General features: G+C 42.2%; 1 protein-coding gene across 4 annotated transcripts in view; it reads right to left on the reverse strand.

The window, feature by feature from the left end:
• Positions 1-24,431, reverse strand: part of LOC133510263 (cytosolic phospholipase A2 zeta-like) — a 101,632-nt gene that overhangs the window by 35,556 nt on the left and 41,645 nt on the right. For 3 of the 4 annotated variants that reach the window (XM_061838083.1, XM_061838081.1, XM_061838084.1), the window contains 8 exons: positions 20,260-20,396; positions 19,739-19,961; positions 19,529-19,643; positions 15,913-16,050; positions 4,832-4,924; positions 3,616-3,792; positions 1,569-1,741; positions 1,298-1,484 (listed from right to left, as the gene is read on the reverse strand). In XM_061838083.1, coding sequence (XP_061694067.1) covers positions 1,298-1,484; positions 1,569-1,741; positions 3,616-3,792; positions 4,832-4,924; positions 15,913-16,050; positions 19,529-19,643; positions 19,739-19,961; positions 20,260-20,396 — 1,243 coding nt within the window. The remainder of the gene's footprint in view (positions 1-1,297; positions 1,485-1,568; positions 1,742-3,615; positions 3,793-4,831; positions 4,925-15,912; positions 16,051-19,528; positions 19,644-19,738; positions 19,962-20,259; positions 20,397-24,431) is intronic. The other variant, XM_061838082.1, reaches the window with a different exon arrangement.

Consider the following 24,431-nt stretch of genomic DNA (forward strand, 5'->3'; position numbering starts at 1 on the left):
TTTAAACAAAGACCAATTTGCCCTAGCATTTACACACACAGTCACCTTAGAGTCTTCAATCAACCTACCACACATTCGTTTGGGATGTGGGAGGAAACTGGAGTACCCAGAGAAAACCCATACAGGGTTGGGAAGAACATGCAAACTCCACACAGATGAGGGGCGGCTTTGAACCCGGGTCCTCAGAACTGTGAAGCAGATGTGCTAACTAGTTATCCACCGTTCAACATCCATCCATCCATCAATTTTCTAAGCTGCTTATTCTCACAAGGGTCGCAAGAGTGCTGGAGCCTATCCCAGCTGTCAATGGGGATGAGGCAGGGTACACCAGTCACTGTGATTTGACGGGCGCGTATGCGCCCGAACGCGATCGCACTCGCCAATCTACACAGTCGAGCACCAAAAATCATGCGCATAAAATTTGTTATGAGTAGAGATTGAAAGATGTTACTTATTTTGTGTCGTCTTGACATTAATTTACATGTTTATTTCATAAAAAAAACAACAAGCCTGATCCTAAACAATCAGTATTTACCTGGAAACAGGAAATGCAAGTTAAACGTACTGAGCAAGTTCGGAAGTTATGCCAAACGCACATGTTCCGAGTTTCTTCACGTATCACGAACGCATTTACGTCGAAAGTCATAAACATCATGCGCCATGTCAGGGTTGTCAGTGAAATTCAGTTACACTGAAAACATTTCTCGGATATAATACAGGTAATGTTTCCGTATCTAACTATAAAGTATGAGATTGTGATTTACTTTGACTTGCTCTAAATTCTAAAGTTAGACTCATCTGTCCATATACACTGTATCTAAATGCTAACAGTCTATATTTAGTGCATTTTCATAGCCGCTTATTCTCACAAGGGTCGCAGAGAGTGCTGGAGCCTATCCCAGGTGTCAACGAGCAGGAGGCAGGGGACACCCTGAACTGGTTGCCACCCAACCGCAGTGCACATCGAGACAAACAGCCACAATCACAATCACACGCAGGGGCAATTTAGAGTGTCCAATTAATGTTGCATCTTTTTGTGATGTGGGAAGAGACTGGAGTGCCCGGAGGAAATCCATGCAGGCACGGGGAGAACATGCAAACTCCACACAGGAAGCGCTGGTATTGAACCAGGGTCCTCAGAAATGTGAGGCCAATGCTTTCCAACTGCTCTACTGTGCCACCTGTAGTATTTATCGCTTTATTAAAAACAATTGTTTTATTTTTGCACTCGTTAGGTAAAGGTTGCATGGTCTATAAAAATCAGTTTCTGTACATACAGCCCTTTTAATTTGCATACCTGGTTGTTTGAAATGTCTGAATGAATTATTGACAAGTGGGAAGTGAATCACGATTGGTGCCCTGGGATTGTCTTTATCTTCAAAGATGTAAACCTCTCTGCAAGGTTCACCTTCCATAGCATTGAAGTCAATGTTGGGGAAGGGGATGTCATGGTCTTTGCAGTAAACTGCTGTCAACTTTATGTCCTGTTCACATGAGAGTAGTCATCATATGTATGGATAGTTGTAGTTACTTTTAAACAGATCAGCTCATAAGAGGTTTACTTTTACCTTGAAGATGTTGTCTGGGTGCCAGGAATTATCCAAAGCTATTATTACATCCACTTCTCTCTCTGTGCGCAGGATAGGGGGACAGCCAATATTGATGGCGTGACCAGAATCAACAAGCTGAAGAATGGAGTCGCTGGGTGTTAATAAGTTTGGAAAGGCATCAGGGTGGGTTTCTGGTAAGAGAATGAATTGAGATTGTTTCACAGAAATTCTTTCCTTTGAAAGTAAATAGATGCAACTGTGTCATCATAACCATTAGACAACTTGTAACTGAATACATATTACAGTAGTTCACTATTTTTGAAGAATTGAAAACATTTATTTTCACACCGTATATCAAAATAACATACCATTGAAAGAAAAAGACTACGATATCCGAAAACAAGTGTAGCTTCGTGATAAATCCATAATATTACAACCGCACAGTATTAAATGGGTTAATTCAACAAAGCACCACATTATTAAATAAATAAATAACCAATTTTTTTATTCTTTCGTAAACTGAAGGTTTACTACAAAATAATCCATCCATAGGGTTAACAAAAACACTTACAATCACATCAATGGGCAATTTAGAGTGTCCAATTAATGCATGTTTTTGGGAAAACCTATGCAGGAACGGGAAGAACATGGAAACTCCACACAGGCTGTGTCAGGATTTGAACGGCAGTCTTCATAACTGTGAAGCAAACACTTTACCCAGTTGCCTCACCGTACCGCACTAACAAAATATTTTGTTTAAATAAGTGCATATGTTAATGTAAGTTTTCCTCATTCTATGTTCCCTCCATTTGCATTTGTCATTTGTGTAACAGCGCAGGGTTTTTGATTGTGAGCAGCATTTTCGCTGAACACCATTGATGGAGGTTAGTCGAAAAGATGCTCTAGCGGTCACATCCGTCTGGTTCTGCGCAGGGACATTTCATAATTTTAGGAAATATGCCCCTTTGTGCGGGGCATCCGCAAGGCCCAGGTTTGCTGCACCGTGAACCTCAGAAAATTTTAATCTATCTGGACAGTTCTGCACTAGAGAACCTGAGGGATGAGGAAGAGCTCCTATTTGAGGTAGGAAAGAAGTCTTTTCCACTTCTATTATGCTGTGGTGTTGTTTTTATACAAAAGATGCTGCACAATGCCCCTGCGGTCACCTCACAGCGGGGTCAAGCAGCACAAGTATTAATGCTGAAAAAGTTGCGTTGGCCTTATTCCACACAGAACGGACACATGTCAACCTAAAATCAAGCTTAATATATTTAAGGCTAAGCTACCAGAACTTCGCCATTGTTTTGTCTGGACACAGACTTTAATGCCAATTTCAACGTGGACGTCGACGTTTCAATGCTCGCAAGGTAACAGGCAAAATCAAATCTATTTACTTAAATACAGCAGCACTTTTAATAAAATGAAAATGCAACACAGTGCTTCCCCGAGATTTACACTGACAACAAATGCCAAGAATTATACAGTACCAGAAGTATCCTGCATCTTTTTGTGTTGTAGGAGGAAACCAGTGTATCTGGAGTAAAGCCACGCAGGCATGGGGAGAACATACAATCTCCACACAGGCAGGGCTGGGATTTGAACGCCGATGCTCAGAACTGTGAAGCGGATGTGATAACCAGTCCACCAACAAGTCCACTGCCTGATAATATTTATCATGAATTTGAAAATTTCCCAACACTATTGCTATGTTTCTACCTCAATGGAATGGTAACAAACTGTGGTTTTGGAACCCCATGAAATAGAAATAATATTTCAAGGTCAAAGGGTTGCCATCTTAAAACATTAGTTTACATGGGAGTCAATTTTAATGTTAAAAGTCACGATGAATAAGTTAATTTATATCATTATGTTAACCCATGTTATGGTTAATATGAACTACAAACCAAGCAAGGTAACAATAATAATAATTGATGATGACAATGCTATCTCTGTCCTTGGTCTGAAGCTGCAGATATTAATTTACTGTCATTTAAACCAATTCATCATAATAATAACACTGTAATAAGGATTAAGTTAAAACCAAAACAAAACACTGAGTGCATACCTTTCCAGGCTATAAAGTTGCTATTTGTGTTGTAGTCTGAATGGAGAAAGAGACCATTCATGAAATTGTATACTTTAGAACTAATTGGGCGATTCCTCATGCAGTCACTGACGAATGTTGAGACAGCTGTGGATTGATCAATGAGCTGCGTATCAAGTGTCGACTCATTTTCAGGCTCTGCCAAAAGAAAACACAAGGCTGTCATTGTACCACAGATCATTGCTATGGATTTATTTCATGTAATAATTGTTAGTTTGTAAATTCTGTGGGTAAATTCTGCATTCAACAAATGTATATTTCAAAGAACAATAAGTAGGTAGGACAACTCCATGATGAACTACATTGCCAAGAAAAGGTACAGAGGGTAAAAGAAGTTTACATGAAGTTCAACAGGGGGGTCTTTTAAGAGTTGAATGACAGTAAAGCCAGTTGCCATTCGCAATACACCATATCTCCTCTTTCACATACACTACACTAAGATGCCTACTTTCATTTCCTCCACCCATTTGCTGTACCACTTAACCCCATTAGTATAACTTCATTTTGTATATAATAATAATAATAATAAGTAATAATAATATATAACAATAATAAGTGGGGTGGCACGGTGATGGAGTTGTAGAGTGTTTGCCTGACAGTTCTTAGGACAGGGGTTCAAATCCCGGCCCCGCCTGTGTGGAGTTTGCATGTTATCCCCGTGCCTGTGTGTGTTTTCTCCGGCCACTCTGGTTGCCCCCCACATCCCAAAAACATGCATTAATTGGAGACTCTAAATTGCCCTTAGATGTGATTGTGAGTGTGAATGGTTGGTTGTATGTGCCCTGCGATTGGCTGGCAACCAGTCCAGCGGGTGTATCCCGGTCTCCTGGCCGTTGACTGCTGGCATAGGCTTCAGCACTCCCACAACCCTTGTGAGAATAAGCGGCTAAAAAAATTGATGATGGATGGATGGATGGATGGATGGATGGATACATAGCTCTCTCTCTCTCTCCTCTCTCTCTCTCTCGTCTCTCTCTCTCTCTCTCTCTCTCTCGCTCTCTCTCTCTCTCCTCTCTCTCTCTCTCTCTCTCTCTCTCTCTCTCTCTCTCTCCTCTCTCTCTCTCTCTCTCTCTCCTCTCTCTCTCTCTCTATATATATATATATATATTTATATATATATATACACACTTACATAAATAAAGTATTTACAGCACTTTATTTTGTCCAATAGCTGTACCTGTTTCTTGGGTGTCTGGTCTGGACTGGGACTTTCCAGTTACGATTTGGAATAATTGCGCCAGGTTGACGGAAAAGAAACTGCTCCATATTCCTAATTGAAACAATAATAACCTTTAATTGTCTCATTGTATTAACTTCAATGTAGCAAAACTAATATTAATTTTCATATCAATCTCAGGGCATTTGAATTGATTGCAGCTGGAATGTTGTTGTTGTTTTAGAAGACGTTTCACTTCTTAACTGAGGTACAAATGGAAATTTGCCTTTTGGATGTAATAGGGGGCCTCTACATTTTCTCATAAATTTGTTTAAAAATGTTTGTGTCCCTAACAAATATAGAAAAAATAAGGGAGGCTAAAATCCTTCCATGACCAAGGCTAGTTGGGAAAGCACTAGTCTGTGTATTTGTGTGAGAACCAGGGGTAATTCAATACCTTATTTCAAATATTTTTAAATGTTTTTTTAAAATCAGAAATAATCACTTGAATTTTAATTAATAATAAATAATCAGAGGCACCAAATATATCACATATGATCGGACATACTGCTTTGTGATGGTATTTTAAACTTACAATTATTGACATTTAAGAACATTTCCATAGGTAGGGTAATGGTTTCTTTGAGGTCCGCCCCAAGTGTGAATGTTCTTAAATCCAGGTTGAAATTTTTTTTTTCCCCATGCTTTTTAGAATATTTCAACTTTTTAATCATATTTCTTGCACTGTACATGGTTTTAATTGTACTTTTGAAAAAAATATATTATCTTCTCATTTTTGTATGATGCATGCTCATATATGTTTGGCACAGTTTAGATAACGATAGATAAAGATGATGAGCCACACAATGAAGTTATGGGAAAGAGTACTGGAGGCTAGACTCAGGACAGAAGTATCTGCGAGCAACAGTATAGTTTCATGCCTAAAAAGAGTAGCACAGATTTACTATTTGCCTTGAGGATGCTCGTGGAAAAGTACAGAGAAGGTCAGAAGGAGCGACATTGTATTTTTGTAGACCTGGAGAAAGCCTATGACAGAGTACCAAGAGAGGAACTATGGTACTGCATGCGCAAGTCTGGTGTGGCGGAGAAATATGGTAAAATAGTACAGAACATGTATGAGGGCAGCAGAACAGCGGTGAAATGTGCCGTTGGTGTGTCAGAAAACTATAAGGTGGAGGTGGGACTGCATCACTGTTCCGCGCTCAGCCCCTTCCCGTTTGCGATAGTAATGGATAGGCTGACAGACGAGGGTCGATTGGATTCTCTCTGATGATGTTCATGGATGATATTGTGATCTGCAGTGAAAGCTGGGTACAGGCGGAAGAACAGTTAGAAAGATGGAGGTACGCACCAGAAAGGAGAGGAATGAAGATTAGCTAAACTGAAACAATATGTGTGTGTGAATGAGAGGGGCGGAGGAGGAAGAGTGAAGATCCAGGGAGAAGAGATAGCGAAGGTGGATGACTTAAAATACTTGGGGTCAACAATACAGAGCAATGGAGAGTGTGGTAAGGAAGTGAAGAAACGGGTCCAAGCGGGGTTGAACAGTTGGCGGAAGGTCTCTTGTGTTCTATGTGACAGAAGAGTATCCACAAGGAAAAAAACGGATTGGCTGACAGATGAGGTTAGACTGGAATCCCCTTGGACTATGTATGGGCGGAGGAGGAAGAGTGACGCTTCAGGGAGAAGTGATAGTGAGGGTGGATGACTTCAAATACTTGGGATCAACAATAGAGAGCTATGGCGAGTGTGGTAAAGAAGTGAAGAAACGGGTCAAAGCGGGGTGGAACTGTTAGCGGGAGGTGTCTGGTGTTCTATGCGACAGAAGAGTCTCTGCCAGGATGAAGGGCAAAGGTTATAAAATAGTGGTGAGGGCGGCCATGATGTACAGATTAGAGATGGTGGCTCTGAAGAAACAACAGGAAGCAGAACTTGAGGGAGCAGAAATGAAGATGCTGAGGTTCTTGCTTGGTGTGAACAGGTTGGATAAAATAAAAAATGAGCTCATTAGAGGGACAGCCAATGTTGGATGTTTTGGAGACAAGCTTAGAGAGAGCAGACTTCAATGGTTTGGACATGTTCAGAGGTGAGACAGTGGGTATATTGGTAGAAGGGTGCTAAGGATGGAGCTGCCAGGCAAAAGAGCGAGAGGAAGACCAAAGAAAAGGTTGATGGATGTTGTGAGGGAAGACATGAGGCGAGCAGGTGTTAGAGAGGAGGATGCACGAGATAGGCTCATATGGAAACAGATGACACGTTGTGGCGACCCCTAATAGGACAAGCCAAAAGAAAAAGAAGAAGAATTTTCTCATTTATGTTTTTATCCTGTTTAAAATGTTTTATCTCTATGTTTTCAAATACTTTTAATCATGTAAAGCACATTGAAATACCTCGTATATGAAATGCGCTGTATGGACAAATTTGCTTTACTTTGCTTTTGCTTTGTGAGAGTAATTACTTTCAGGTTCCTAACCCAAACCCAACCCTTCAAAATATGCATGAAAAAAGAAACAAATACATTAAATAGTAATACCAATATCTTTAAAACATAAACAGCAAATAAATTCAGTATTTATGTTTTAGCTGACAAGTTGTGAACCTATCCATTGGTATAGCCTTTTGTTCTCGCTCTGTGAAAAACCAAGGAGTAAGACAAAGGGGAAGGGGTAAAATTGGGATTGGCTCTTGATTTGAAGAGTTAGCTCCCCTATGTTGTGCCATGCACCTGATAAGCTTTTGTTTCTGTGGCAGAATAGTCACACACACGCACGCACACGCACACGCACACACACACACTAATGTGGCAGTTTGTTATTTGATGGGTGCCCATAGATACCTGTACTCCCAGTGAGCATCAGGTTATCGCTCCCTTGCTCTCCTCCTCACGAAGCAGACACACGTGTGACTGTATGAGATGTCCTGCCTGCAGTCAGGGTTTGGATTCTCTATAAGGCACGGAGGTTCCCTTGTTCGGCTGAATCCATTTGGTTATATGAGTCAAATGTTTAGTCCAATTCCAATTCATTAGAACATTGTAGTGGGACCTGGAACTGTGATACCTCGTGGACTCTATGGGTGCAGGCTGCTACACAGGCATAAGGCATTCTCTGTTTGACATCTAGCTGCTTATGGTCGGGTGAGGGAATTCCCAACTATTCTCTCCCAATCATCAACAGCACGGCCGAGCTACCTGCTTGCTTTTCTCACCTATTGTCTGTCAGTTTGTATTTTTAAATGTGCATAGTATCTATAATTACTCTATTTATTTTTTTTAGACTTCCAATTAAAGAGGTTTCCTTTTTTCCTTATTGCTTAGTTATTCTTGTTTGAGGAAGTTTATATTTGTATTAAAGCTGCTATAACACTATGTTATGAATCATGTGGTCTTTTCAATTGTTCGACAGGTGCTGAATGCTTTTTCACTTATTTTGGTTTGCTCACAGTATATTGTGCTTTTTGATTATGTAAACATGGGACTACTTTATTGTATTTTACCATTGCATTAGAAAAAAATCTGAGTGGTGAGAATTTCAGCTTAGAAAGTAAGATAGACAGACTCTCTAGGTAGTTCTACTTCAAAGGAATTCTAGGTTCTACTTCATAGGGATTCTATGGCCATTTGGGGGTTTTACAGTTAGCCCCCTCTCAGCTGACCACCTGCATTCATTGGTTTATTGCCCCCAGGTATTCAATGCCCAGAGACTCCCTGGAGCCCAAAGTGGGGCTACATTTCATAGGTAGAATGGGCAGAATGGAGGGTCCCTGGGGGAAAACACACAAGGGGAACTCCTTTCCCCACACAGGGGAAACGGAGGATTTTTAAGCAGAGAACAAAGGTTGAACGAAGGTTTTTTTTTCAGTCTCTTCAATGCAACGCATCATCTGACCTGTAGCTTGCAGCTGTGACACCTCTTAATAAAAAAATTAGCCCAAACTTTAGTGTCCGGGAGTGCTTCCTCCACCCTGCTGCCCAGACACAAAAGAAAATTACACTTTAAGTGGCGTTGGAAACAGGATTGGCAGAGCCCTTCTCTGGCAGTGGCACTGTGGAGCCACTCCAGTTACCTGCCGACTTACAGGTGTGCATTTTCTCACAACATGTACTGCGTATTGTTTCCGCTGGGCAGAATTGTGGCTTTGGAATTCAGCCCTTGTTAGTCGTCTGTGGTTGGGGAGTGGTTGACGGCTTCGGAGGCAATGTTGGGAATATATTTATAATTGCATATGTTGCATGTATCCTGCCGCAGAAAAGCCCGCCTGGATTTGAAGGTTTGATAATAGTACGCCGTTAATGTGTTCAGTCGACCGAGCAGCACGCTTTGGTCTGTGGATTTGACAATCATCCCGCTTTATGTATCCACCTGACTGAGCAGCCCATATCTGTTTGAGGGCTCCAGAATTATGACTTCTTTATGTCCAGCCACAGAACAACTTTTTTTCTTTTCCTTTTGCCATTTCCCGTCAGGGGTCACCACAGCGCGTCATGTTTTTCCATGTAAGCCCATCTCCTGCATCTTCCTCTCTAATACCCACTACTCTCAAGTCTTCCCTCACCACATTCATCAACCTTCTCTTTGGTCTTCCTCTTGCTCTTTTGCCTGGCAGCTTCATCCTGAGCACCCTTGTACCAAAACAATCACCCTCTGGACATGTCCATACCATCGAAGTCTGTTCTCTCAAACCTCGTCTCCAAAACATCTAACGTTTGCTGTCCCTGTAATGAGGTCATTTCTAATCCTATTCAACCTGGTCACTCCTAGAGAGAACCTCAACATCTTCATTTCTGCCACCTCCAGCTCTGCTTCCTGTTGTCTTTACAGCAAACTATGCCCTTCATCCTAGCAGACTCTTCTGTCACATAACACACCAGACACCTCCTGTCAGCTGACCCCAAGTATTTGAAGTTGTCCACCCTCGCTATCTCTTCTTCCTGGAACCTCACTCTTCCCCCCTCACCCTCTTATTCACACACATATATTCTGTTTTACTTCGACAGTCTTCATTCTTCTCCTTTCCAGTGCATGCCTTCATCTTTCTGATAGTTCCTGACACAGTCTGCAGCCCCATCCTGCCTGAAGACCACCGTTATCATCCCCTTACCCAAGAAATCAACCACAACAAGCCTCAATGACAAACCAGCTGATAGCACTCACGCCTGTAGCGATAAAGTGTTTTGAAAAACTGGTTCGAGGTGATATCATGACTTTCATAACTCCCGGTTCAGATCCATACCAATTTGCCTTCAATGCAAACAGATCAGAGGACGCCGTGAAAACAGCACTGCACACAGCGCTCTCCCACCTGGAAAAACAGGGTAATTATGTGCACCTTCTTTTTGTTGATTACGCTTCAGCATTTAACACAATCTTACCACACACCCAAGTAAGGAAACTGCTGAAACTCGGTCTACCTCAGTCCACACGCTTCTGGATTATTATTATTTTTTTTTAACAGAACACTCACAAAGGGTCAGGATGGACCCCCAGATCTCCACACCCCTCACACTCAGCGCTGCCTCCCCTCAAGGCTGCCTGCTGAGCCCCCTGCTTTTTACCCTCCACACTTACGACTTCTCTCCCATCCACAACAGCAACACCTTCATTAAGTATGCAGACGAAACCACGATGGTAGGTGATTACTCTACTTACGACAATGAGGTGGAGGAGCTGATCGTGTGGTGGAGAGACAATAACCTGCTACTGAACACATCCGAAACAAAGGAGGTTATCATAGACTTAATAAAAAACAAAACGGACATTCAGCCCATTTCCTATGGTGGGACTTGTGTGGAAAGAGTCAGTGACTTCTGCTTCCTTTCCAAGATGGTGGCTACCAGTGTGGGTTCGGTATGTGTTTTCTGGTACTGTTTATATTTGTTGGTCATCTCAGGACTCAAGTACATAAGAAATGACTTGCTAACCATCAGAGACTGTTCTACAGAGTTTTTTTTTCGACAAGTGGATGGATCCGTGAGAAAGATTGACAGCTCCCTTTTGACCAATCTTTGAGCGTTATTTTTTTAACTCTGCCCATACTGCCCAGAGCCGCGATCCTTTACCCACAAACAAAGAGAGCGCATGGTTACTTTAAGCCTCTGAATTGCGAATGTATAGTCTTGCTTATATCCGATTCGGAAACATGGAGTTTCGGTGTGGCTGGGGAATGTGTAATGAAGACGAACGCTATCCAGAGAGATTACTGGGAGGATATCTAGTGTGTTTCCCACCCCAAAGCGTTATTTAGATAAATGCAAACAGTGGAATAAGGCTTGTGGCCGATGTCACGACCACCTGAACGTATCGAAGATAAATCAGCACAAAGCCGTCTGTTCCAAGGTAAGTTATTCAATTAGTTGGTGTAACACCTATAAAGGAAGGAGGAAGCTCTACCTGAGCCAGGCGAAAGTCAAAGCTTCCAGCTGGACCTCGGCTCTGCTCTCAAACGTTCTTATACATGATAAAACACATCACAATACAAATACAAATATTTTGGGCATACATTTACGTGTACAGTACGTACGTTCAGACCGATAGAGGACGCGCATACTCCCATAATTTATGTAAATTAATTATCCACTATGAAGGTAGATTTAATTTTGAATCAACGTGTTTATGTAATGTAGAAATGCAAACTTACCCTGCTTTGCATGAACAATAGGCATCATAAATCTTATCGCATTTGATGTCCAACATTAGTTTATGAGGTGGTTGATTGTTTCGCATGGACGGCCAACACACTTCAGAAACTTTAACCGGCATTACCATTTGTGAAACCTTGACATTATGAATATATTCCTTTTGAAAGTAATTCAGGCCTTTCTGTACACTCTTTATCGATATTTATGATACCATGGGCAGAAATGAAACCAAAGTACTATGGGGAATTCGCTCTAATGAATCGCTCATAACATGCTTCGGGCGCACTGCGTCTGCCATTTTGATTGGTAGCTTGGGGTGCATAACTACAGTATCAAAGTAGGCGTGGCTTAGGCGCCCTGCTCGGATCTATCCATTCACTGAATCTTTTTCCAGAGTTACTCGTCGGCTCAATCTATGGAGTGTCGTGTTGAACATGGCGCAGACGCATACGAGCCAGTGCACAAGTTCAACTGCACAGGAGGGGACACCTACTGGCGCCTCCGTCAATTCATCACACCAATCTACGCTCCCTAGGCAATAGAATGGATGAACTTCAACTTCTGATCAAGACCTGCAAAAACTTTGGATGTTCTGCTGCCCTGTGCTTCATGGAGACTTGGATTTGTGGATGGCTCCCCGACGGTAACGTTACGCTACCCGGATTTCATTTTTATCAGGTGGACTGCATTGTGGATCTAGCACGGACTTCGAAAGGCGGTGAAATATGCTTCTATATCAATGAGAAATGGTGCACGCACTGCAGCCCACATTTAGAGTCATTGTTCTTGAACTGTAAGCTGTTTTACTTGTCGCATGAATTTGCCTCTTTTATTCTCGTAGGTGTTTACATTTCAACCATAACTAGCATGAACGCAACAATGCTAAGGCTCACCAAGCAGCTAAATGAAATTGAGAAAAAACACCCAGATTCAGCCCTCATTATCCCAGGAGATTTTAACAGTACCGAGGTGGTACGGTGGCGCAGCTGTAGAGCGTTGCCCTACAGACTGGGGTTCAAATCCTGGCCTTGCCTGTATGCGCTTTGCAGGTTCTCCCATGCCTGCATGGATTTTCTCCGGGTACTCCTGTTTCCTCCTACATTCCAAAAACATGCATTAATTGAAGACTCTAAATTGCCCCTAGGTGTGATTGTGAGTGTGACTGTCATCTGTCTCCATGTGCCCTGTGATTGTCTGTCAAGTAGTTCTATAACATGTTCAATAACAACAAGCCATGGTTTACAGCCAGAGTTAGGCAACTCCGCCAGGCTGAAGTGGTCACATATCGTAGTGGAGATAAGGCCCTCTACAATCACACTAGAAACCTAACTAAAGAAATTAACATTGTATAGATGGATTATGCCGATAAAAAGGAAAAACATTTTGGTGATAATAACTACAAATCAGTCTGGCACGAATTAATCGCTCACTAATTACAAGCAATGCTCCCCTCCTGTAGACAATGTTGGATATTATTTTTAGATAAATACAAAAGTCCATTAATCATCTGACTCCAAATTGTGACCTTACCCGACTACCACTCATCCAACAATTTGCGCGCTCGTTCTGCAAAGAAAGGACCAGGAAGCCGGCGTTTTCACACGCGAGTGGATTTATTCCTTCAACAAACACCTGGGTCTCGGGTCCCTCTCAATACAACCCTGTACGTCTCTGTTCCCTCCAGCCGACGTACTCCACTTCCAAGTTGCCCAGGACAATTTAAAAGTACAATCTACTAATTCACTATTGGTTATGTGTCTCCTGCAGTTATCCTTGGCACTCCCTCATTGGTCTTCTTTGGTCCGCAGGATGTTGGCCCGACTCCTCCTGCCTGTGGTTGTTGATGTTTTGTTGCTCCCGTCTCCCTCTAGGTCTGGGTCGTCGCCTGGGTCAAGCGTCGCGCCGCGTCACACCTACTGATTGTGGTCATCACCACCCAACCGTCGAGAACATTCCGTTCTAGCACGCTATCTGCTGTAATCATGTTCTTGCCACATTCTCACACTGCAACTTTTCATCCACAGACTTTCACACATTAAGCAGTATTGCAAATACATCGCCTTGTTGATTAACTTTTATACATTTCATTTCCTTTAACAACAATAGCAGACTAACCGATTGCCTCAATAGTTTTTACTGATGATTTCACAAGGATGCTTTCACGCCACACACCCACCAAGTCGAACCACCGTACACTTCAACAATTTCAACATCTCCAAGTCCACCATTAAACATTTATGAAAGGGATGTGAGACAGATCTTCAAACAACAAAAGATCAACAAGCCCCATGCCCAGAACTTGTGTACCCATCCTTCCACAAAGTCTGCGCAGGCCAACTTGCTCCTGTCTTCACGAAGATTTTCAACAGGTCTTTAGAACTGTGTGAAGTACCAATCTGCTTCAAACAGTCCACCATCATACAGGTCCCAAAAAAAGCAGCAGTCTTAGGTCTTAATGATGACGGGCCTGTTATCTTGACATCTGTGGTCATGAAGTCCTTTCAACTGCTTGTGCTGGACCACCTCAAGCACAGGTCCCCAGCTTGAACCACTGCAATTTGCCTATTGAGCTAACAGGTCTGCGGATGATGCCGTCCACATGGGTCTGCACTTATCCTTGTACATCTCGACAGTGAGGGAGCCTATGCGAGGATCTTGTTCATGGCTTTCCATTTAACACCATCATCCCTTAACTCCTCTACTCCAAGCTTTTCCAGCTCAGTGTCTCCCATGCCATCTCTCAGTGTATCTACAACTCCCTAGTGGGCAGACACAGCAGGTGAGGCTGGAGGACACCACCTCATCCATGCTGAGATGAGCACGCCACTCGAACCAGAGCGGGCAGCATCCTTCCGGACTCTCCACATCCCGGGCACCAGTTTTTCTCGCTCTGTCTGTTAGATAGGCGCTATGGATCAATGCAAATCAAAACGAGAAGGCATTCAAACAGTTTTTCTCCTCATGCAATTAAGTCATTACATTCTTGATCAGTGAGCCGACTATTTTCTGCCTTGCACTGTTGTTGGGACACACATCACATCCTGCTGGTCCAATCAGTATGAGTATATACTGTAGACCAGGGCTGCCCAGACTTGTTTTCCACAAGATCTACTTTTCAAGCAGCCAGTCTCTCACGATCTACCAAAAGGGGCGGAATGCAAACTCCTCACATGGGGGGCCGCGATTGAATCTGGTTCCCAAGAACTGTGAGGCCAACACTCTACAGCTGCCCCAATGTTCCAGCCTTATAAGGAATAGTTCCCATTAGTTGAATGCCTATTGTTCTTTGTTCTTGATTTGATTGTTCTGAATGTCGGACTCGGGCGGCACAGACTGCCGGAGAAAAATTCCTTGTGTGTTGTTACATAGTTGGCCATTAGAGCTTATTGTGATTCTAATTCCTGGGAGTCCACATCTAGGAAAAGCTGACCTGAGAAAAATAACACTGCACAGGGGGCTAAAAAGGCACAAAAAGACTCTACTTTCTGAAAATCTTTGAGAAGAATAACATCAGCCAGAGACTGCTTGTGTCGTTTTACCACTCCACCTTGGACAGCATCCTCACCTAATGCCTGTGCACGTGGTTTGCCAGCTGTACAGTGACAAACAGGAAGGAACTTCAGAGGATCAGGATCACCAAAACAGCTGAGAAGGTCATTGCTCTTGTCTGCCCACATTGGAGGACCTTCACAACTCTTACTGCCTCAGAAGAGCCAGTGCTATCCTGAAGGACTCCCATCACACGGGCCACTCCATGTTTGTGCTACTGACATCGGGCAGATGGTGTAGGACCTGTCACGAACATGGACAAGGGGGAGGACCCAAATGTAGGATTCCGAGGCCGTGACATGATTTTTTTAGGGTGGTTTATTCCAGGCCAAGGTTATACACAGGTAAGCAGTCCAAAAAAAAACGTGGCTAATGGCAAGGTCCAAAAATATGAAAATGATGTCGGATAACTATAATATATATATGTATATGTATAAGGAAGAGCTGACTGCTAAAGTGAACTGGTTGCCAGCCAATCACAGGGCACATAGAAATAAATGTTCACACTCACATTCGCACCTAAGGGCAAATTAAAGTCTTCAATTAATCTACCATGCATGTTTTGAGGATGTGGGAGGAAACCGAAGTACCCAGAGAAAAGACACGCAGACATTGAAAGAACATGCAAACTCCAAACAGGCATGTCAGGATTTGAACCCCGGTCCTCAGAACTGTGACGCAGATACTCTAACCAGTTGCTTGAAGTGGATTATATAAATACATTTCATTTTCTTTGGTTAGTGCTGTACAACTAGCCTTGTGCAGGAACTGATAAAGCCGACTTAAATGAAAGACATAACAGCCTTAACAAACAGAACAGTCTTGCTGTGATAGATTCAATTCCCTGAGAATGAAATAATGACCTGAGTGAATGAAAATATCGGAACATTCTTACCAATCAGATAAGGGATACGAACTTCTGGAAGTTTTTGGACGAGATGACCAAGGAAGAACTGACTCCCAAAGTCTTCAGCTCGGACAAACGCTCCATACTTTTGAAAGCCAACTTCATAGGGGGTAAATTCGCACCATTCTGGAAATGTTTAATCAAGAATAAGTAAACATTCAGAAAAAAAAACCTTTAAATTATTAAAATGTGATGTATTAATGTTGACAACATATGAAATTGTAGACTATTACAGTTGATATTAAAACCCCACTGACACGAAAAGCCCGATTTTTAGTATGTTTTTAGTTTAAAAAAAAAAAAAAGGCAGCCGGAATACACCCATCCGTTTTTTCACCACACAACATGTTTTTGAGGTGCAGTGAAGAAAATAAGTATTTGAACACTCTGCTATATTGCAAGTTCTCCCACTTAGAAATCATGGAGGGGTCTGAAATTTTCATCGTAGGTGCATGTCCACTGTGAGAGATATAATTAAAAGGAAAAATCCAGAAATCACAATGTATGATTTTTTAACGATTTATTTGCGTGATACAGCTGCAAATAAGTATTTGAACACCTGTCTATCAGCTAGAATTCTGACCCTCAAAGACCCTTTAGTTCACCTTTAAAAGTCCACCTCCACTCCATGTATTATTCTGAATCAGATGCACCTGTATGGGGTCATTAGCTGCATAAAGACACCTGTCCACCCCATACAAATTTTCATCATAGGTGCATGTCCACTGTGAGAGAGACAATCGAAAAAGAAAAATCCAGAAATCACAATGTATGATTTTTTTAATGATTTATTTGTGTGACACAACTCCAAATAAGCATTTGAACACCTGAGAAAACCAATGTTAATATTTGGTACAGTAGCCTTTGTTTGCAATCACAGAGGTCAAACGTTTCCTGCAGTTGTTCACCAGGTTTGCACACACTGCAGGAGGGATTTTGGCCCACACAGATCTTCTCTAGATCCACAGGGCTGTCACTGAGAAACACAGAGTTTCAGCTCCCTCCAAAGATTTTCTATTGGGTTTAGGTCTTGAGACTGACGAGGCCACGGCAGAACCTTGATTTGCTTCTTAAGGAGCAACTCCTTGGTTTTGCTGGCTGTGTGCTTCAGGTCATTGTCATATTGAAAGAACCACCCACGACCCATCTTCAATGCTCTGACTGAGGGAAAGAGGTTGTTCCCCAAATTCTCACAACACATGGCCGCAGTCATCCTCTCCTTAATACAGTGCAGTCGTCTTGTCCCATGTCCAGAAAAACACTCCCACAGCATGATGCTACCACCCCCATGCTTCACAGTAGGCATTATGTTCTTGGGATGGAATTCATCATTCGTCTTTCTCCAAACACGGTTTGTGAAATTATGACCAAAAAATGTTCAATTTTGGTCTCCTCTCATCACAGAACCTTATCCCATGATTTCTCTGTATCATCCAAATGGTCATTGGCAAAATTAAGACGGGCCTTGACATGTGCTGGTTGAAGCAGGGTAACCTTCCTCGCAATGCATGATTTCAAACCATGACGTCTTCGTGTATTACCAAGAGTCAGCTTGTAAATGGTGGTCCCAGCTCTTTTCAGGTCATTGACCAAATCCTGTGGTGTAGTTCTGGGCTGATTCCTCACCTTTCTAAGGATCATTGAGACCCCACAAGGTGATATCTTGCATGTTTGCAAAAATAATGGCACCATTATCAAAAATAATGGATGAGGATAATTTAAAAAAGACATCCCAAATAAAATGGACCACTGGGACAGGGCGGGCACTGTTTGGGAGACCATACAAATTACCGATACTTTCCACACAATGGGAGATAGATGACGAGGCAAATTTAGCAGACTACATGAGAAAAACATTAGAAAAAAGAAGTGAACTTAAATTACCAGAAAGTGGTATTACTTCCCAACAGGATCAACAACTGGTGGTGGCAGGCAACTGGGTGATGAAATACAGCTTAAAGAAGAAGCACTTTCTAAGGATCATTGAGACCCCACGAGGTGATATCTTGCATTGGGCTCCACTCCAATTGAGATTGACCATCATGTTTAGCGTCTTCCATTTTCTAATGATTGTTCCAACAGTGGACCTTTTTTCACCAAGCGGCTTGGCAATTTCTCCGTACCCCTTTTCAGCCGTGTGGAGTTGTACAATTTAGTCTCTGGTGTCTTTGGACAGCTCTTAGGTCTTGGCCATGTTACAAGTTTGAGTCTTACTGATCGTATCAGGTGGACAGGTGTCTTTATGCACCTAACGACATCACACAGGTGCATCTGATTCAGGATAATACATGGAGTGGAGGTGAACTTTTAAAGGTGAAATAACAGCTCTTTGAGGGTCAGGATTCTATCTGATAGACAGGTATTCAAATACTTATTTGCAGCTGTATCACACAAATAAATCATTTAAAAATCATACAATGCGATTTCGGGATTTTTCTTTTTAGATTATCTCTCATAGAGGACACACACCTAAAATGATAATTTCAGACCTCTCCTTGGTTTCTAAGTGGGATAACTTTCAATATAGCAGGGTGTTCAAATACTTATTTTCTTCATACTATATGACTTTTTGTGTTTTTTTCCTGCCATGAAAATCCAGATTTGTTTTGGAGACGAAGCAGGAAGTGACGTTATCAGCAGGAGCACACTCAGGCGCCCTTGTGTGTTTGCCACAGTTTTACCTGTGGAAAGGTAGCTCTTTGTTCATTTGTGTTACCCAAAATGCTGGCTCGTTGTATTGCTGGACATTGCTCCAACACTCGGGAGGATGGATTCACTCTTCATACTTTTCCAAAAGACCCGGTTCATTGTGAAAAATGGATTGCACAGGTGCAAAAGACGAGAGCTTCGTGGGTTTCAAATGACAGGTAGGTGTGTACAGAGCTACTAAAAAAGGAGAACGTAATCCTTTCAGAACGTAACAAAAGATTTGTGTACGTAAATAAGGGGTGCTGAATGTGTCGAAGTGCCCCTCGGCGCCGCATCCGCCGAGCACGGCTTCAGCAGCACTTCAGACAGCTTCGGCAGCACAGCACAGATGGCTTCTGTGGTGCTGCGGATGGCTTTGGCGGCTCTGCGGACAGCTTCGGCAGCGGCGCATCTACCGAGCACGGCTTCTGTGATAGTGTGGCTGCTGGGGTAGTTCATACATACTGTTGGTAAGTCTGTTGTTAGTTAGAAGTGATCTGCATTTCATTTAAATATGGCTCGAAATGATAGGGTAATATTTGCACCGGTCACTTCACTCGATTGTGACATGTTCTCTTCTTCGAAAAGAGGTTCCGTGTCCCATCGCAGGTGCCGCTACATGTTTTCAATGGCTAATGTCCCTGTGTAACATCTGCTGATGACGTTGCAGGCAATATGGCTACCTTTAGGATGTTGAATGAGACTTTGCGCATGGATGATACGCTCCACGCTCATATTTATTTTTTTGTTTTGACATTGATGTGAATAATGTTATATGTATTACAATATCTAGTTTACAATGTATATAGGGATTTCAGTGGGGCTTTAAACAAAAATGTATAGAAGCCCAAGTACTGCATATATACAATAGCTGATAAAGTGCCAAAAGAATACAATCCCAACAATTGATATTTACCAGCTTCAGGTTCACAGCCCGTCTTCTCCTTCATATTGACAGCAGTGTATATGGGAAAAGGGTTTTGACCTTGATTTATTGTCTTTTGCTGCTCGGAGAGGGTACTTGTAATTTTCTGTAAGGATCAACCAATATTCTTGGTGGTGTCGTTTTTAAAGTTTAGTCTGAATAAAAATATCGAGATCATTATAAAAATTTGGCATTACTCACCTTGCCAAAAATGAAATGTTCAAACATCAGGCCTCCTACATCAGTATGTGACAATATATGGCCTTCATTATTTTTTTCTTCTAGTTCTTGTTTGTAGTATTCCAGTTTTTCCAGAGAGAATGCACTCGGTAAATCCTTCGATATCTCTTTTCTTATTTCAGCGATGGTACTGTCTATACCATCTTGTGACCAACTTTCATGTTGTCCCAAGGCGGTCATAGCCCTATTAACAAGGAAAATGCCAAGTGTTTAAACTTCAAAACGAATATGTAACAATGTTAGAAAAAAAATCATCATTGTTCATTCTTCATGAGAACATATTGTGAGTAAATTACAATTTGTGATTTTTAATAAATCACTCAACATTGTTGGATACACAATTGCAAAACTTATCTGTTGCGGTAAAGTTTATCCATATCCAGTGACATTTCCACTTTAAAAGAACATTAATTTGCCCCTCCATCCCCTTAACATGAAACTACTATGGAGTTACATTTGAATGCCTAAAACACTTAACTCACCAAGTAGATCCAGACACTCCTGTGATATAAGAGACAGTATCGAGGACATTTATTTCTTTCAGGCTCTTTAAACTTCCAAACAAGCCTGTCATTGCTCTGGATCCTCCTCCTGAACACACTAATGCTATAGTTGGCACCTAGATAATGAACACACAGATGGAAAAAAAGACAAATGAAATGTAAGAGAAGTTTTGGATCATATACACTTCATATACACTTGTTTCCACTTGGTATAAATATTTGATTTAAACAGTGGAAACTGAAGTAAAAAAAAAAAAATCCCGGATGCTAGTCAAGCTGTAATTCATTCCCATTTTAGAATACATTAGCCCATGAGAAATAATTGGTATGGAAATTATCTGTTCCAGGGATGATTACTGCTTTAACATGTGGTGCTGCATATAAAGTAAACTATACACAGCTTGGTTCTTAGTTCTAAGGTGTTTCTTTACTTTTATGAAAATTGTTGATGTGTTGTTAACAGGACAGAGATTCTTGTAACAGTTTCTCACAAGTTCACTTTCCAGATTAATGGTGATCATGACTTTCTTCACTTGATTTTAGAGCAGATGTGTCTAACATGTGGACAGTGGCCCAAATCCGGCCATCCTGAGGGCACAATTCAACCCGCACGATAAATTTCAAGGACATTGTGGTGGTAGGGAATAAACGATGGTATCCGGAATTATTATCCTCATGTAGAATATGGAATGTTACGTTTGGGCCTGCCACGTCCCCACCATCAAAACCATCTTACCACCAGGTGGTGATCAGTTGAGAGCTCCGCCCCTCTCAACACCCGAGTGTCCAAAACATGTCCAATGACACAACTACAAAGTCGATCATCGAACTGCGTCCTAGGGTGTCCTAGTGCCAGGTGTGCATGTGGACACCCTTATGCCTGAACATGGTGTTCGTTATGCACACATGTGCATGAAAAATTGCAAAAAAAAAAAAAAAAAAGAACAAAATTGTCTCAAGAAATCTGTGATTGTCTGGTAAGGTAAAATAATAAAAGTCTAAATATAAAGATTTTCCTGTAGTTTTGTAGTCGTCATTTAAAACAACATGAGACATCTTAATAAATTATTTTTGTATGACATACAGTATATTTTAGTGGTCTAGCCATGTTAAGATCAAATAAGGCTGTGTGTCATGTCCCTGCCGTCCAGTCCTGGTTGGCGGGGCCAGCTGATTGGAGGCGCACACCTGCACCTCATACGGTCTGACTAACTCTGGTATATATAGAACCCTGGGGACAAATGGTCCTTCGCCAGATCATTGTCTCTCATGCCTCGTTCCCGCACTTCCGAACTCCTGACTCCGACCTCCCGTGTTCCGACCTACGCCTGACCTTCCCCGTAAGCCTGCCGTCTCTGATCCTGCTGCTTGTTTGGACTGACTCGCTGATCTCTGATACTGTAACGAATAAAGGCATATACCGCGCCGCTTCTGTTACCTGAGTCGTGCTTTTGGGTCCGCCCTCGAGCCTCGCTTATGACAATATGTGCCCCCTAAAAACATGTGTGGTTTTTTTTGAAAATGTATTTCCAAGATTCTGATATAGTGACCAAAGAAGGACAACCAACTGAAACACTGCAACCCATCTTTGGTGTGGTGATATCCAGCAAGCAACTTCTGCTAAAATAATCCAATAACTGAATGTCTATGGAGTTGTCCAAGAAGACCTGAATTCAGATCACTGACGCAGTCACCAAACAGTTTGGTGCCAAAATAATGGGTGAGTAACATGATAACAATAACTGTAGCAAAAAGATGAGACTTGGCATTCATCACATTTTCCCTCATCAAACCTGAAGGTCACGTGCAACAATCTACAGTCACCATGAAGAAGAATTGAAGCAGGTTGGTACTTCGCACAGTTCTAGACAGAGACTTGTTGAAGACCTTTGTGAAGACAGGAGCAAGTTGGTCTGTGCAGACTTTTTGGAAGGATGGGGACACAAGGTCTGGGCCCGGCGCTTTGTTGATCTTTTGTTGTTTGAAGATCTGCCTTGCGTCCCGTTCATGGATGTTAACGGTGGAGTTGGAGATGGTAAAGAGGACGGCGGTGCGACTTGGTGGGTGTGTGGAGTGAAAGCGTCCTTTTCAAATCTGCAGTAAAAGCTGTTCAGGTTGTCGGCTAGCCTAGTATTGATGTCTACTAAAGAGATCGTCGCTTGTAATTAGTGAACGATTGTAATCGATGCCTGACTGATGTGGAGTCATGAGCGCCAAGATGTTTTTCCAGTTTTGCTGCATAATCCTTCATGTCAATGTTAATTTCTTTTATAAGATGATTTCTATTGCGATTGTAGAGGACCTATCACCACTATGATATGGGATCTCTTTAGACTGGCGGAGTTTCCTAAGTTTGACATGTTTTTATTGAATGTGCGAAAATTTTTTGTTCGTACACACCTCCTCACAGAAACTGACATGGTGACAATATCCATAAATTCATCAAGGCTGCTTGGTGAATTGGTGAAGAGCCCAGGGGACCGCAGGGAATTGTGCGACATGGGTCTTTAATTGTGGTTTAGCAGTGTGATTTTCACTCATCGGACAGTTTACATGCTGCTTATTTTTAGGGAGTTTGTGGTTAGGTTTAGCTGTGTTAAAATTTCCTCTGATAATGAGGGGTGAATCTGGGTGTTAGGGTTAGAGTTTCTTGTTTACCTGCTCGGGTTAGGCTTAGGGTTAGGGTTCTCTCCCCTCTGAATACTTTCGGTGTACATAAATGACTGCAGTTAAAGGAACCCGGCTGTCAAACTCCTGAAGTTCACAGGTGACACCACAGTCATCGGCTTCATCAAAGACAGCAAATGAGTCTGCATACTGACAGGAACTGGCAAGACTGGAGCTTTGGTGTGGACAATACAACCTGGGGTTGAACATTATAAAGACTGTAGAAATGACTGTGGACTTCAGTAGGCATCCTTCACCACACCTGCCCCTCACGCTCTCCAAATGTCTTGTGTCAACCGTCGAGACCTTGAAGTTCCTGGGAATTACAGTCTCACAGGACCTGAAGTAGGATGCAAACATCATCTCCATCCTTAAAGAAGTCGAGCAAATGATGTACTTGCGGCTTCTGAGGAAGCACGGCCTGTTACAAGTGCTGCTGAGATAGTTCTATACAGCGGTCATCCAAATAGTACTGTGTACCTCCATCACAGTCTGGTTTGGGGCTTCCACAAAAAATGACAAACTACGACTGCAACAGACATTCAAAACTGCTGAACAGATTTTCGTCACCACCCTACCCACCCTTGAAAACTTGCATACCACTTGAACTAGGACCAACCTACTATTTTCTGCCTTGCACTATTGTTGGGACACACCATCACATCCTGCTGGTCCAATCAGTATTCGTATTGGTAATAGCTACTCAGGACTATCACATGATTCGGCACTTTAAAATACACCCTTTGCACAATTGTTGTTGTACTGGTATATAACGGTGAACGGCGAACGGGTAAGGACACACCGTAAAAGATTAACATAATGTGGGGGGTTGACGCACTCTAACTGGTCTAAATGCTGGAAGACTTTAGATCTTTGCACAACTGTGACTAAAAAAAATAACCATCCATCCATTTTCATACCCGCTTATTCTCATAAGGGTCGTGGGAGTGCTGGAGCCAATCCCAGCTGTCATCGGGCAGGAGATAGAGTACACCCTGAACTGCTTGCCAGCCAATCGCAGGGTGAATGGAGACAGACAACAATCGCACTCACAATCCCAAATAGGGGCAATTTAGAGTGGCCAATTAAATGTTGCGTGTTTTTTTTGGGATGTGGGAGGAAACCGGAGTGCTCGGAGAAAATGGGGTGAACATGCAAACTCCACACTGGCGGGGCCTGTTTGAACATCGGGTTCTCAGAACTGTGAGGCCAACGCTTTCCAGCTGGTTAGTCGAAATCATTACCTATTAACTGATTGTCCACCCCATTCTTTGTCCTTGTTAGTTTGTTCTTCATCTCAGAATTCAACATGAATGTCGTGCCAGGGCGGCACCAACTGCCGGAGACAAATTCCTTGTGTGTTGTTACATACTTGGCCATTAAATCTGATTCTGATTCTGATGAGGACTTCAGTTTAAGAGTAAGCATACTGGCCATCATATGAAAAGTGTTGATATTTTTGACAGTAATTAAAATATACAGTA

Source organism: Syngnathoides biaculeatus, chromosome 12 (assembly GCF_019802595.1).
Source record: "Syngnathoides biaculeatus isolate LvHL_M chromosome 12, ASM1980259v1, whole genome shotgun sequence".
Taxonomy (NCBI): Eukaryota; Metazoa; Chordata; class Actinopteri; order Syngnathiformes; family Syngnathidae; genus Syngnathoides; species Syngnathoides biaculeatus.